This window comes from Oreochromis aureus, linkage group 19 (assembly GCF_013358895.1).
Source record: "Oreochromis aureus strain Israel breed Guangdong linkage group 19, ZZ_aureus, whole genome shotgun sequence".
Classification (NCBI taxonomy): Eukaryota; Metazoa; Chordata; class Actinopteri; order Cichliformes; family Cichlidae; genus Oreochromis; species Oreochromis aureus.
The window spans coordinates 21,200,378-21,215,739 of NC_052960.1; the positions used below are offsets into that span (position 1 = coordinate 21,200,378).

The following is a 15,362-nucleotide window of genomic DNA, read 5'->3' on the forward strand; positions in this document are numbered from 1 at the left end:
TTGCAGGAGGAGAGTGGCTGCAGTGAGTGCTCCAGTTTTAGGCTGTTGCCCGTGGCCATGTATTGTAGTGGCTCCACCAAAGCGTTGGCTGGTGAGCATTTAAAAAATTTGCTCGGTGATCAGAAACACCTGTTTCTCCAGTGGCACTCGCTCCAGCCTGCAAATCTCCTGTTGGGTCTCTGTTCAACTCTAAACAGGACGACGGGCTGTTTCCATATTAGACCTCTTTTCTTTTTGTTAAATGAAGCCTCCTGCATCCACTCCTGTTTGTTCCACTGGGACAAAGCTTGATACACACTGGAGGGTGAATGTTTACATAATAATCAGAGGGAGATTTGAACGGCTCATCTTGGACTGCTGACACAGAAAATATAAATAAAGCATCTCTTCTGTGTGGCATAACAGGTCTATTATTGATATGTCCGAGTTATGGGGGATTGTTTGGAAGAAATAGATGGGCCTAAATATGATATGCACTTACCTGAGTAAGTAAGAAGTCTAACAGCCTGCTACCTCAGCTACCTACTTGCTACTGACTCTGCTGTAATGCCTTTGGTGAGCAGGACCTTGAGAAGTAGCATGCCCCACTAAACTCACGAGGCTTCACAGACAGGATATGATGATGTCAGCGCTCACATGTACCTTTCTCTCTGCGTAGCAGATGTGTTATGTTGTTTTGGTCTGAACCATTAAACCTGAAAAAACCAGCACATTCGGACCAATCCATCACTCAGACATCGAGGTGCTGTCTGCTGAAAGCAGCGTGCAAAGAAAATCGCTCGGTACAGGATTAGATCCAACATGCTTTATTGCAGGATAGGGCGAATGCCTTGCTTGACGTTGCCAAAAACACATATTTCAGCGTTGAATGAATGGGGTTCTTTGAGTTTTCGAGCAACATAAAGGTGGGCGTTGCGTAAATCTGCGGGAACATTACCTTTTAGTAGTCTGCGTGGTGATTTTAACACTTATTAGTTCAGATGAATCATCTGCTGCTTGTTAGAGAAAGTGTTCGCATGACACATTTCCTCTTTGGAATTCCCACTCGCTCATTTACCGTACCCCGCAGCTCTGGCAGAGCTGGGCTCACTTAGCTCTCCTTTACATTGAGATTGACTCAGTGTGACTCCCCTTTCTGTTTTCGCTGCACCTGTCAGATAGTTGATTGATCCAGATAGCTCAGCGGTGAAATAATACTATGCCTCCTAATGTTAAGGTTTAAATAAAAATATAACAAGGTGCGAACAAGGTGTTATCTACCTATATTTTAGCCTAGGGCATGCTACTAATTACGTTGTATAAAGGTCTCCATTACATGCATAAATCCCTTGATGGAATTTGAACGTGATGACTGATGTCTTTGGCACGAGCCTGACCTGATGTGTTTGATTTATGACAAAACTAAGCTTGCCAGAGGGTCCAAATAAATGCATTTTATCCCTGTGACGCCTCAGTAACACTCAGAGCATCCACTGAGCGCGATCCAACTGAGGTCAATGAGTCAATCCCCGTTATCTTCTCAAATCACCATGAGTCAGACATCCACTTACTGTAATATCTTGTGAAAAGATGATGGGGCACAGAGCCATGCCAGCGTGTTGACTGTTGCCCCAGAGTTGCTCTTGCGGTCTGGTGCCTTTTCATCTATCTCGCCGCAAAAATTGGCCTGGACTACCAGTTAGGATTAAAGAGTAAAAGAATCCAGATATAGCTGTTTAAAACTTGTCATCTCTCATTTGCTCTATGATTTATAGAAGATGCAGGGTGTTTTTTCGTGTCCCGTGTGCCTCGCTTAATCCTTCCAGGGCTCAGATAACTCTGTATTTGTCTTCACCCTGGACTCTCGCATAACAGCACGAGGGACTTGTGGGTCCACACACAGATAAAGTTTCGTGACTTGCCCTGATTTTTTTTTTCCATTATTAAATAAAATGCAATTATAGCGTAATCTCCGAGTTGTTCCTATCAATAGCCTAGCCACATCAGAAGGATTTGAAACCCTTAACAGCCTTTGCAATCAGATCAGTTTGTCATGCGAGGAGGTTCACCCTACTCACAGTTATTGCCTTGTGGATTAACACCTGAGAAAAAGAACTTTTATTTCACCCTGTTTTTCTCGTCTTTTGTGATCTTTTGTTCAGGCCGAATGTCTGTGGAGGTCAGCAGTGCTGCTCTGGTTGGGCTTTGGCACCAGGAACCAACCGCTGCATAAAACGTAAGTGTCGTTAACTCAGTACCCTGTGTAAACTTTAAATAAACGTACCTTGCTTGAATATCCTTTGATTTGGCTGCTCAGTTTGGCAACCGAGGACACACAAATTGGTGAAGTGGCACACAAGCACACTGACATGCATTATATAGAAGAGAACTTCCTCTACTAGTAAACTTTGCAGACAGAGAGGCTTTACAATCTAAGGCCCTCAGACTGAAAAATAACATAGTAAATGGCTACTAATGACTATCCTGTCAAGCGGAATTGCCCTATGAAAGTTTTCCCTGAGTGTTATTGCCCCCATGGTCATGTTCATCATGCAGTGTTTGCCTTTTTCTTTTCATGTAAGACCCTCGCTTGGAAATTACTGACGCTTAGCACTTGGCTGTCTTTGTGACAGCAGTCCTTAATTATGGGTGGAACTGCTGCTTCTTTTTATTCGACCGCAGCAGTATTGAATAGCCAGATAATTAAAAGTGGAATAGAAGACACAGGCTGTGAATGAATACAGAGCCGCTTCTTTAAAATGTAACACTGACCCGGGCTGATAAAGCGCCTTTCAGCCCGAACAGTGTTGCTGTTTCTTTCTTTAGCTTGCATATATGGGAGAAAATCCATTTGTTAGACATGCTATTTCAGATGATCCTAAAGTAAGACTGCTGCAACTCATTCCACATTTGGTCCTTGCATGTTGTGCTGTAGGCAGAAATAACAGGTTGGAATGAAAACCTTTTCTTTTAGTAAAAGTTATCTTTAAATTTTACAAGCGCAGTAAAACCCACACTGTAAAGTGACATCTATCTAGCAGTAAAACTGGCCATGTTTTTTTTTTTTTTGGACTTGTTTACTGTTTTCTCTGTTTTGTTTCTGCTAATTATCTCCCCCTCACACACGCAAGCCCGTTTCACACACATTTCAGCCGGTACACAGCGAGCTGATTGGCTCCAGCAGTCTTCTTATTAGATCTGCCTACCTCGTGCTCAACACAAAGCTTCCCTCCATTTATTTCAAATCAAATCAAATCAAATCACCTTTATTGTCACATCACATGTGCAGGTACACTGGTACAGTACATGCGAGTGAAATTCTTGTGTGCAAGCTTCACAAGCAACAGAGTTGTGCAAAATACAATAACGTGCAACAAGCAAAATATAAAAATGGTTAATCTAAAAAGTAATAAATATATGTACCATATATAAAGGTATATACATTACTGAATGTGTGTACTAAATATGTTTTTCACGTGTGTGTGTGTGTGTGTGTGTGTGTGTGTGTGTGTATATACATGTTTTACAAATGAAATAGAGTAAACAATAAAATAAGATATATAAAATATAAAATATACAGAGGTAGGTATGTGCAAAACAGTGGCATTAATGTACAGTATGGAGTGCATAATGTTGAAGTTCCAGTAGTGAGGGTGAGGTGTCTATGACGTGTTCAGCAGTCTGATGGCCTGGTGGAAAAAGCTGTCTCTCAGTCTGCTGGTACGGGACCGGATGCTGCAGAACCTCCTTCCTGATGGAAGTAGTCTGAAGAGTTTATGGCTGGGGTGACTGGAGTCCTTGATGATCCTCCCGCTTTCCTCAGGCACCGCTTCCTGTAGATGTCTTGGAGGAGGGAAGCTCACCTCCAATTATCCGTTCAGCACACCGCACTACTCTCTGGAGAGCTTTGCGGTTGTAAGCGGTGGTGTTGCCATACCAGGTGGTGATGCATCCAGTGAGGATGCTCTCAATGGCACAGCGATAGAAGGTCCTGAGGATGCGGGGCTCTCATGCCAAATCTTTTCAGTCTCCTGAGAAAGAAGAGGCGCTGCTGCGCCTTCTTCACTGTCTTGTTTATGTGTACTGACCACGTAAGATCCTCAGCCAGATGTACACCAAGGAAGCGGAAGCTGCTCACTCTCTCCACAGCGGCGCCGTTGATGGTGATGGGGTGTGTACTCCTCTGCACCTCCGGAAGTCCACTATCAGCTCCTTTGTCTTTGCGACGTTGAGGGTGAGATGGTTGTCTTGACACCAGTGGGTCAGGCGCTGACCTCCTCCCTGTAGGCTGTCTCATCACCGTTGGTGATAAGACCCACCACTGTAGTGTCGTCCGCAAACTTCACAATGATGTTGGAGTTGTTAGTGGCCGTGCAGTCGTGGGTGTAGAGTGAGTACAGGAGAGGGCTCAGTACACACCCCTGTGGAGCACCAGTGTTCAGTGTGATGGGGGATGAGGTGGTGCTGCCCAGTCTGACCACTTGGCGTCTGTCAGACAGGAAGTTAAGGATCCAGCTGCAGAGGGCTGCTCAGTCCTAGATCCTGCAGTTTCCTGTCCAGCTTCGAGGAACGATGGTGTTGAATGCTGAGCTGTAATCTACAAACAGCATTCTCACATACGTGTCTCTCTTCTCCAGGTGTGACAGGGCAGCATGGAGTGTCAGGGCTATGGCATCATCAGTGGACCTGTTGTGGCGGTATGCGAACTGTAGAGGGTCCAGTGAGTCGGGTAGTGCGGAGCAGATGAAGTCCCTGACCAGCTTCTCGAAGCATTTGCTCACGATGGGGTCAGGGCTACAGGTCGCCAGTCGTTCAATGATGAGATGGTGGAGGATTTGGGTACAGGGACGATGGTGGCCATTTTGAAGCAGGCTGGGACTACAGACAGAGAGAGGGAAAGGTTGAAGATATGTGTGAACACTCCAGCCAGCTGAGCCGCGCATGACTTGAGGACGCGGCCGGGAATCCCGTCCGGACCAGTAGCTTTGCGTGGGTTCACTCTCCTGAAGTACCTCCGCACATCCTCCTCAGACACAGTGTGCGCACTGACGTCATCCGCGGTGCGCACACTGTCCGGTCTCCTGGTGTTCGCTGTGTCGAATCTAGCGTAGAATACGTTTAGATCCTCACACAGAGAGGCCGTGGTCTGCGGTGTGCTGGTTTTCCCTCTAAAGTCTGTGATCGTGTTTAGTCCCTGCCACATACTCCGAGGGTTGTCAAACTGTTGCTCCACCCTGTCCCTGTACTCACGTTTGGCTGCTTTGATCGTCTTCCGGAGTTGGTAATGTGCGTGTTTGTAGTCCGATGTGTTCGCGGAGGCAAAAGCGGTGCTCCGTGCCGCTAGCGCCGTGCGAACATCTCCGTTAATCCAGGGTTTTTGATTTGGGAAGATTTGATTTGATTTCCCCCTCCCTCAATGCAGAGTTAAAGGCACACTTACCAAGGCGTAAATTACATTTAATGTGGAGCTGGAGTTACCTAAATTAAAAGAGTAAATACTTTTAATCTGCCAGAAAATAACAGGTTCAGCCTAGCGCCCCTATGTTAAACAAAGCGGTGGATCTGAGCAGGCCAGGGGACTGTCTGACCATCTGGACCCTCTTACGGCTTGGCCCTGACCCAGGTCTGACTGGAGGCTATGCTATCATCAGCTGAGTGAAGCGCCACAGCCGGCAAGGTGCCAACATAAAGGCCCCAGACTGGAGCGCGGACTGGAAGCCCCCACGTAGAAGACCTCCGTGGAGGAAAACAAGCTCAGGCTATCTATACTTCGTCTTTGCCCGAGATCCAGCCTGCTTTACTGGGAGAGGGCAACCTGAGAAAACATCTTCACAGTGGGGGAAAGAAAAGGAACAAACGTGCCGGGCGGGAGCAAGAAGTAAAAACATAACGTGGCTGAGTTGTGTCTAGGAAATTTTTGCTGAAGGGATTGAAGTAATGTCTAATACGAAGTGGCGGCTGAGGCTGTATTGAGTGTCTAGAATCACGCTTTCCTCACAATACCTCCTTGTTCAGTTGCGTTGAGGTCAGAGAAAACATGTGACAGGAACTGGATCACAGGTCGTCCCGGGAGTGCGCCTATTTTTACGTTTAAGAGCCGTGTTTATTAAAAGGTTGACGTCTCAGTCTCGGTTGTGCGTCTGATTAGAGATCGTCATCTGGTTCACTAAATCCCCGGTCCTGCCCACATCCTGGAAGGTTTGGTGCTGACTATCTCTGTTTTCAAGTTCAGGATTGATGGTTAGCAGACTTGTTTATGTATTAAAGCAAATTCCATGTGCCAAAAATAGCCAGTGAGTTCTGGTGTAAGGCTTTGAATCATTGAGAAGAACATGGCATTTCCTCTGCTGTGTCATACTTGTTTGGCTTCTGGTGAAGTTAACTGCCTTTATTACAGATGAAAGCTTATAGGCTTTTACTACCACTGTTTTACCTAAAGAATATTAATTTTATTTATGGTGGCTGAGAACCAAAGATGTGTGTGTGTGTGTGTTGCGTTTGGCTGGTAAAGTGAGGCCAGGTGCAAGCTTGGCTATATTTCCATCTGTTTACTCGTAAGAAGAATCGAAGCTCCTGGTGAGTTAAATGGGGAATCTTGTTTCTGGGTCAGCACTTAAAACTTAGTTCCTCAGTGTGATGATTCACATCTGTTCATCAAAAGTGCAGTTGCACAGAAAAAAGGAGCATAGGGAGCCCATATTGTAGCTTCACTACCAATAGCCAAGCAGCAGCCTTGCCTTAGTTATAAGACAGTGTGCTCCATTACCGGTGCTGTCAACACCCTGGTGACTATCTGCAGTGCTCAGATGGAAAACTGCAGATAGTTCATGGTCAGATCTCTAACTAAAACATAAGAATTTCCATCAGTTTAAAGTGTTGTTTTAACCAACAGCTCTACAAGGCATTCACTAAATACATCAATAAGTAGTAAACCATGGGGATGATGTGCAGCTGCCTAAACAGTAATTGCCATAAAAAATGAGAGAAAGCAGCATGTTTGCTTAGTACCGACAAATCTGTTGCACTGGCTTCTAAATAACCACTATTTACAAAACAGTGAGATACTTAGATATGGAATTAGAGGGGAAGTTTGAACTGCTGGCATGTTTTAGAATAAATACAGTAACCCTCAATTAGATGTCTTGTACACCAGCGTAAAATTACTGTTTTAAAGTTTTGGTTTAAAACACATTTTGAAAAAAAGAACCCAAACTTTTAAAGCCCCCTGTAACCGGAATGTAGATTTAAATCACATTACTGTGTTTTTTTCCACTCATATCTTTGCGCTCATGTGGCTGGCAGTAAATCATTTTGTGGATAGGGTACTACGGATTGCTCACACGTTTTTTTTTTGTTGTTTTTTTTTTAAATGGAAGCAGTTTACTGTAGTTTGTTTAGTAGCAGCCACAGAAGCTCTGTCGGGCTGCACCTAAAGCAGTCCTGCTAATATGCACAGAGTGATAATGTTAGCATGACGACTGCAGCCCTGAGCTTGTTTGCTACAATGCAAATGGGCAGCTCACTACCACAGGACATTCACTGCTTCCTAGCCCAGAATCATGCAGTCAGTGTGATGTCCGTTTATGACCATGTGAGAACTGACCTGTGAATTCGAGTGGTCGTCATATGTGTTACATCCCGTGTGCGCCGTCTGAGCTCCATCCTGTTCCTCAACAAAACTGAGTATTTCCAGCAGAGAGAACACTTCTAAGGAAGGCCATCTTCTTTTGTGTGCTACATATGAGAAAGTACGGTCCCAATCTGAACTCATGTGTTGAGTGGCTATGCCGATGATCACCAGGTATTATATGCATTTCATTTAGAGCTAAACATAAAACATAAAACATGTAGGATTCTACAAATAGGTGAGGTATTTTCTCATAAAGCCAAACTGAAATGTTAAGAAAATCTCAACAAGGAAAAGGACACGAACATCTTTATAAAATTTCATCAAATACTTATGTCACTTAAAATTGAACAGTGTACACCTCATTATGGCAGCAGAGAAGACGGGAGAAGACAGATGTTCTTTATTTAAGAAAAAGAAATAGAGATTTATTCAACTGCTGTTGAAATATTTCAGTCTGCGTGCTGAAAAGGATCGCTTTAAAAGAGCGCACTAAAGTTGTGCTGGGTTGTTCTGGCTTCTAAGGTTGATGGCTGTTTTACTAATCAGATTAATGGCATGGTTTGCCACACACAGAGTGAATGCATGGGACAATATAGAATACTTAAGGGCAGGAAACAGTGGGGAAAGGGTAACTGCAGCACTGACAGGAACTACCGTTCTTTATACCCCCAGCTCGTAGTGCTCCCCGAAGCATACGCTTTTGGATTGTGCGGCAGAATTAATTTCACCACACTATACATCACAGTGTTTTGACAAAAGCACGTGATACATATGGCAACATGCTGCAAGTATGGCTAACAGTGAGAGCGTGACCCCACAGATGGCTCCTGATTTAAACCTGTTGTCTCTTAGAGAGGGCAGATGAAAGGTGCTTCATTCATGTGGAGGAATAAAGTTGTTTTCAGTCTCTTAGGCTGTTGTTGATTGACAGAGTGTAAGGTGGTAGAAAGGAGTTTCTTTTTGATTCCCTTCCAGCTTTCTTTGGCCTGCTGTGCTCTTCAGAGCACCATCCTGGCTCTAAAGTAACTCCTCATGCAGAAAAATCGCTCTCCCTCAGTTTTTACCTTTGCCACCACAAGGTAACTTTCCTCTCAAAGCAAAAAATAAAGCAAGCAACATTTTTCTCTGATTCCATCATGTCCCCAGGGTAGCTTGAGCGGGATTACAACTTTCCTGTCTGGAACACCGACAGTACAGTAAAGGCTCGACCCTGCTGTTTAAAATTTCATGGTTATCCCTTCCTACAAAGCCTTTTCTTCATAAATTAATTCATTAATTGCATTCACCGTAAAAGCATAAGACCATGCCTTCTTCTTTGTCTATTTATTCATCACAGCACTTCATATTTGAACCTGATCTTATGTGTGAAATGCATTTAATGCTCATCTTTGTTATAACATGTGGGAAGCAGCTGGCAAAGAAACAAGTACATACACGTGTATTCTGACCTCCAAAACAGTTCCCCGAAATGTAGGTCCGCCATCTTTACTTCAGCACATTTGTTGCATCACTTTCTATTTTTTAAAAGTCTGTGACTCCCAATACTTAGACATATTAAGACATATCAAATCAAATCTTTGGTCTGTTTGAGGAAACATATGCTGAAATGAAGAATCTGGACTTGCACATTAGTGTTATTGTGATTTGTACCCTTGTCCACACATGCCACCTACACACTGTATGGATAAAAGTACCGGGCCACACCTTTCAATCTTTGAATTCAGGTGTTTTCAATCTCACTGAATAGGTGCCTGAATAAAATCAAGCACCTAGCCATGCAGTCTGCCTTTACAAATGCTTGTGAAAGAATGGGTCGTTCTAAAGAGCTCTCTGAATTCAAGCCTGGTACTGTAATGAAATGCCACCGTTGCAACAAGTCAGTTCATGACATTCCCTCCTACATATTTTCCACAATCAATTGTAAGTGGTGTTATTGCAAAGTGGAAGCATTCACAGCAACTCTAAACCACAGCAATTCAAGTTGCAGACTATCTAAAGTTACAGAGCGTAAAAGTCACAGAGGCTCTGCTGACTCATGAGCAGCTCCAAACCTACTCAGGCATTAACGTCAGCACAGAAACTGTGTGCTGGGAGCTTCACGGCATGGCCTTCCATGTCTGAGGAGCTCCTGTAATGTGTAAGTGACCTAGTTTGTCCATTTTGTGCAAAATGAGAATATTTTATTTATTATTGGCAGCGGAAGAGTTACTGATGATAGGAAAATGTGTAAATGTGAAGCTTCTATGGGATTTCCAGGATCCCCTTAATGTAGAGCACTAAGAATTTAGTTCCCAATATGTATCATATTGTATGTAATATACCAATATGATGAAGATAAAGACTAATATAAATATCATACAGGAATAAAATCACACTAAAGAAACACTGTGTTTCCACTGATTAGTCATTCAAATAAAATAAAAAAAGACTCATTAATACTCTAAAGGAGTGAATTTTAACTGACAACAGACCTAATACCAGTGAGATCCTGGCCAACATAGCTCTATTCTTTGTTTTACAAAAACAGGAAGAGGTTTTTAGGATGCTTGTGTTTCTGTTGACGTCATGTGTCATATGTGTGGATTTGTGAGGGTTGCACAGTTTACACTTCTGGGGCATGACACTCCTTTGGCAGTCCTGTAGAGAGTTATGGCCTGTTAGACAGCTCCTGTAATCAATACACACCCCACTGTCCCAGACCCCATCATTAACATAGACACTGGACAGCCTGCTCTCAGTTTGTCTTCCCAAACCAGGACTGCTGTTTTCTCCAGTCCAGCTGGTGCTTCTCTTTGTAGGTTGCAATTGGGCCCTGTTTTGGCCTCCTACACCACATGTTTTTCTAATTGCTACCACAGACAAAAGTGTGGTGAAAATTATGTACTGTTCAGTGTCTGGACCCAAACATCTCCTTGTAAAATGCCTCTTTTGTTTATCATCGTTCATAAGCTGCTAAGAATTAAATAGAGAGGCGAGAGGGAGAGCGCAATTAGTCACACAAAGCTTCTTCATTAGCACGCCACACTTTATTCGTGACATCATATTGCGAGAAGTCCATCTGCTGAAGTAGATCGTTCAGCGACCCCAAGAAGCAAGCCTGAGCTTGAGTGACACTTACAGATGAACATTAACAGCAAGCACCGCTCTCCTTCAGTCACACACCGACACACACACACTCTCACTGAGGCCACAGCCCATAGCCAACCATATATCACAGCACCCTCCTGCTTAAAGACCATATGGAAGTTGTTGGGATTGTGATCTCTCACGAGGATGGGGTTTGTGGGTTTTTGGAGAGCACCACGTCTCACAGAGTCAGCTTTACTTGTTGCATGCCCCCCCCCCCAGATCCAGATATCCTCAACAGACTGGCCCAGCATGTGGCCCATTAGGGACTGAATGTGGGAGATTGAGGGGCGTGGCAGAGGCACACAGCAGCATGGCTAAAAGTAATGTATACATTGTCATGGGTCAGATGTAGGTTAACAAATCCCCCCCCCCTTCCACACACACACAGATTTAGGAAAAGAAAAGCTTTTAACTACTGTACTGGAACGAACAAGCAAAGAAAAAAAGCCACATTGTGACTGTAACTGCACGTCTATGACAGAAGCACCTTAATTTAGTGAAATATTACCCTTGTAAGCTTCACCACAAAGAGAAAATATGGGATCAGTCACACAGCGTCAGGCGCACTCCCCCTATGGTTTTGATTATAAAAATAGAGATGTTTGTTTATGAGCATTTAATGAAGGCTTGCAAAGTTACAGTAACAGCAGTTTGGGTATAGACAGCAAAGTTAGCATTCGGGGAAAGCATGAAATGATGGCACTCGCTCCAGCAGCCATGTGGAAATCACATGTTGCGGAGAGATTAACACTGACTTGAAATGGTTAGCATTGAAGGTCAATTGTATTAACTGCTCAATAGACCAATTCTTACTTCTTCAGTGGACAGCAAGTCCAGATGAGCGGAATTTTTTGAAGCTTGTCTCTTCACCGTGGCCCCCCGCAATCCTGAACACTTGACCTATTTCATGAGATCTGTCAGGTTCTGTGGTGACTCCTAAAAAGAGCCTCCTGCTGTCATCACATGAGGTTTACCCCACTACATGTTGAGTCACAAGATTTTTACTCATGCCTGCGATGCTCTGAATGACTTTCAGAATCTTGAGCCTCTTCGCTAACATTGCATGCATGTGGACGGAGATTGCAAACTTGCAGCAAGTTGCTTAAATTCCACTTTCATTCTTATTTTCCAACTTCCTGCCTCTGAGATTCAGGGTTTGTAGTCGAGGCCTTTATCATATTGTACTAAGAGAGCAGCTTTCAGCCTCTAAATCTCATAATGGTGCATAATGCTCTCAGCCTGTAGCGGGTCCTTCCCGAGATTATTGTGATTAGGCTTTCAATACCAATATTATTTTCAGAAATGTCAGGTTACCTCTTGCTTGCTCTTCTGACCTGTAAAAAGCGAGGAGATTTTTCTACAAGTTTGTATTGTGTCAGATATGGTTTCAGGTCACCCTTTGCAGAATGAAAGGACTGTAAAGATTTAATGGGTTGTGTTACTTTGAATCAGAGAGAAGGGAAGGCAAATCTCTGGTGGACTGTAATGCGCTGGAAACGAGCGCTGAGCTGGAAATGAGAGACCAGAGGAAGAGGCACAAGAATCTGTCTGACTTACGTGCACATGCAAACCTGAAGTTATGAGGTAACTGTAACCCAATAAAGAAACTATAAACAGTAAAACCCCTGGCATTGCTTTTATATTGGTGAGGAGTTATTATGCAAACAAGAACTTTCCCAAATGAAGCAATTTAAAGAAAAGCGTTTCTTCACTGCATGAGTGAATTTTGGACGGAGATTTGCTTTAACCGTAGCTGTCAAGCACTTCCTTGAAGATGCCACTTGGACATTAAAGACTAAAGATTTTTTCCTCCACGTGTTCATTTCTCATGTGTGCGGATCAGCGTGTTTGCGCTCATCGATCAAAGCTTTCGATACCCGTCCAGCAGCCCTCCTCTTTTCAGATGACTGGATGTGGACACGAACTCCAAAAACTTGGCCCGTCTGCCTCACTCATAATTAAGGCTGAAGCGGCAAATGCCAGGAATGTTTGCCATTTCTCCTCTTTTATTTCCAATGGATTCTCATTTTATTATTACTCTCGCAAAGTAATAATTGCTGCGCATATTTGTGAAATGGATGGAATGCGAGGCAATTAGTTTTAATGATGTGCAAGACAAATCTGGACGGCAGCAATTACTGTGACAATGTGCTCAACAGCCCAGAGGCAGGGCACAGAGACAACACAGATACCCACAGATACGGCGTCACAGCCTATGTGCGGTTCGTATGGGGCATATGTCAGGTCCAGAGTCACTGACCTGCCTGTGCTGCTGTCAGCACAGGCAGCATTTGTTTGTCTGGTGTCAATTATGCGCCTCGCAGCTGAAAACGGGTCACGCGATTGAACATATCTCATCGTAAGCCAGCCGTGAATCGGTTATTTTTCTCTCCGTGCACTTTGGTCATTTTGTTTCTAAAAGCTTATTTGAAGAATACAGTTTGATTATACCTAGTTTGTCCCTCCAGCATAATGTCCCGGGAATCTGTGGCCTAGTTGATCCACTGCTTCATCCACAAACTTGAGGTTAAGCAGACTCCGGACAAGACGGTGGCATCCAGCCAGCCCGTGCTTTAGTTAGATGATGTATTTTGATTCTTGCCAAGTAGAGCTCAGACAATCCCTGTTTTATCCCATGATGGAAAATTCGGATCACATACCAAGTCATACAAATCTACAACCACATTTCTTCCCATGTGTACACTTCATCAAATGGGGTGTACATTTTCCTCAGAGTAATTAAAAAGAAATGAATTAGGTGGTCTAAATAAAATGTGCTCCACCATGAAACTGAAAAGAGCGGTGAATGTCTGATATTTAAGCCGCAATTTGTTAGGATTTCTGATCATACCACAGCCTGACGATGCATAATGTAGTGGTTTTCAATTAACTATTCAAGGGCTCTAATGTGAAAACCAAAATACAGAGCTACAAACGCAGATTTGGTACTCATATCTTATCTTTGAAAGTAAATGTGTGACACAGCGCTGTCATGTTTCCTCCTGTCAGTTTGATCTCCTGTCATCAGAAACAGCATCCTCGGGGTCCTCTTGTGCTTTCGCTCAAGACTAAAAGGAAACATAAAATGTCCAAAGTCATACCAGTATTGCAATAACAGGAAGTGTGCAGCAGGTAGGGCGCCGTTCGCACCCGGTGGGGTCCATCTGACTGCCAGCGCTCCTCGCTGCCAAGAGCTGTGGCTGCGTTCCTGCCTGTGATTTGTCAGTGTCCACTCCAGCATCTGTGTCAATAGCATTCCATAGCCATGTTGACAGAGCGCCGCTGTTTGCTTTAGCCACTACAGACCAGTGGCTCGATTTAGTGTTTGAGGATAATGTCATGAATCCTCGAGGGCCGTCAACTGCATACATTCGTATCCCGAGATTGAGAGCTTATTATCTGTAAATTAGAGCTGCTCGATATTGGTATACCACAGATATATTGGTATCAACATAAATATTGTACGGTACAGTCAATATGAAAACTTTGTGGAGCAATTCGAAAATGAATTTTGACATCACCACATAAGGTTGAGCAGGGCTGCCTCCACTGAGCGCTGTCTGTAGCACATGTAGCAGAGTATGCAAATCATTGTGGTAGCATCTTTACGGCAAGTTGCTAAGGAGTCCATGAAATACACTTCTGGAAAGCTAATAAGCAGTTATTGCAGATTTGTTTGTGTTTAATACATCATATGTGCAATAGACAGGACTGAGTCTTGACCAGAGTTCAGGGTAATTTGGCTAAAGAAATGGGAGCAAAGACTGGCATGTCTTGGCACAGTGTGCAGTGTGCCCTTAAAAAAGTCTGAGGAAACTGGGCAAGTGACAAAACAGGAAGTATTAGGCCTAAAAGAACAGTCTATTTGAAAGTCATTTCCTTAAGAAGGCTCATGAGAAATAGTGTCAGTGGAAGTGTGGCTGTCAAACACTGTTCTTAAGGAAGGGAATGTCTCCAGCCATTGGTAAAACATGGTGGAGGCTGCTGTGTCGTGGAGCTTCTGATGGGCAACAGCTTCTGTTTTCAGCTTGACACTGATCCCAAACACAGTACCAATGCTGTAAAAGTATACCTGGATAGAAAAACATGGACTGGCCTTCCCAGAACCTGAACCTCAACATTATTGAAGCAATGTGCGATTGTCATGACAGAGAATGAAACAAAATGCAGCCAACACTGAAAGGAGACCTTTAAATGTCCTTCATGAAGTCTGGAGGACTATTCCTGAAGACTATTTAAACAAAATTAGCAAGAAAGCTTGGATAAGAGAGTTTAGGCTGTGTTGAAAAATTAAGGTGGTCATACCAAACATTGACTTTTGAGCTTGTTAGAATTGTGCAGACTCTGTATTTCCATTTATAAGTCTGCATGTTTCTAAAAATCTCTGAACCCATTTTGTATTTTTGTAGCAAAATATAAAGAAAAGCGGGATAGCTTGAGACCTGCACAGTACTGTATGCATGTATGTCAAGAAAATTGCCTGATAAAACTGTAACATTCAAATATTAAAGCATCAAAAATTTTTAATTGCTGAAAATTGGTTTCAAGTTCCACCCCAAAATATCAGTATAATATTAGTATCAGTCAGAATTCCTTTAAGTTGCGTGCCACAGTGTTTTTCAGT

General features: G+C 43.5%; 1 protein-coding gene across 3 annotated transcripts in view; it reads left to right on the forward strand.

Annotated features, from left to right (window-relative positions):
* The window catches only part of LOC116322310 (latent-transforming growth factor beta-binding protein 2), a 90,854-nt gene that overhangs the window by 1,403 nt on the left and 74,089 nt on the right, over nucleotides 1-15,362 (forward strand). For all 3 annotated transcript variants that reach the window (XM_039603441.1, XM_039603442.1, XM_039603443.1), the window contains exon 2: nucleotides 2,142-2,215. In XM_039603441.1, the coding sequence (XP_039459375.1) occupies nucleotides 2,142-2,215 (74 nt within the window). The remainder of the gene's footprint in view (nucleotides 1-2,141; nucleotides 2,216-15,362) is intronic.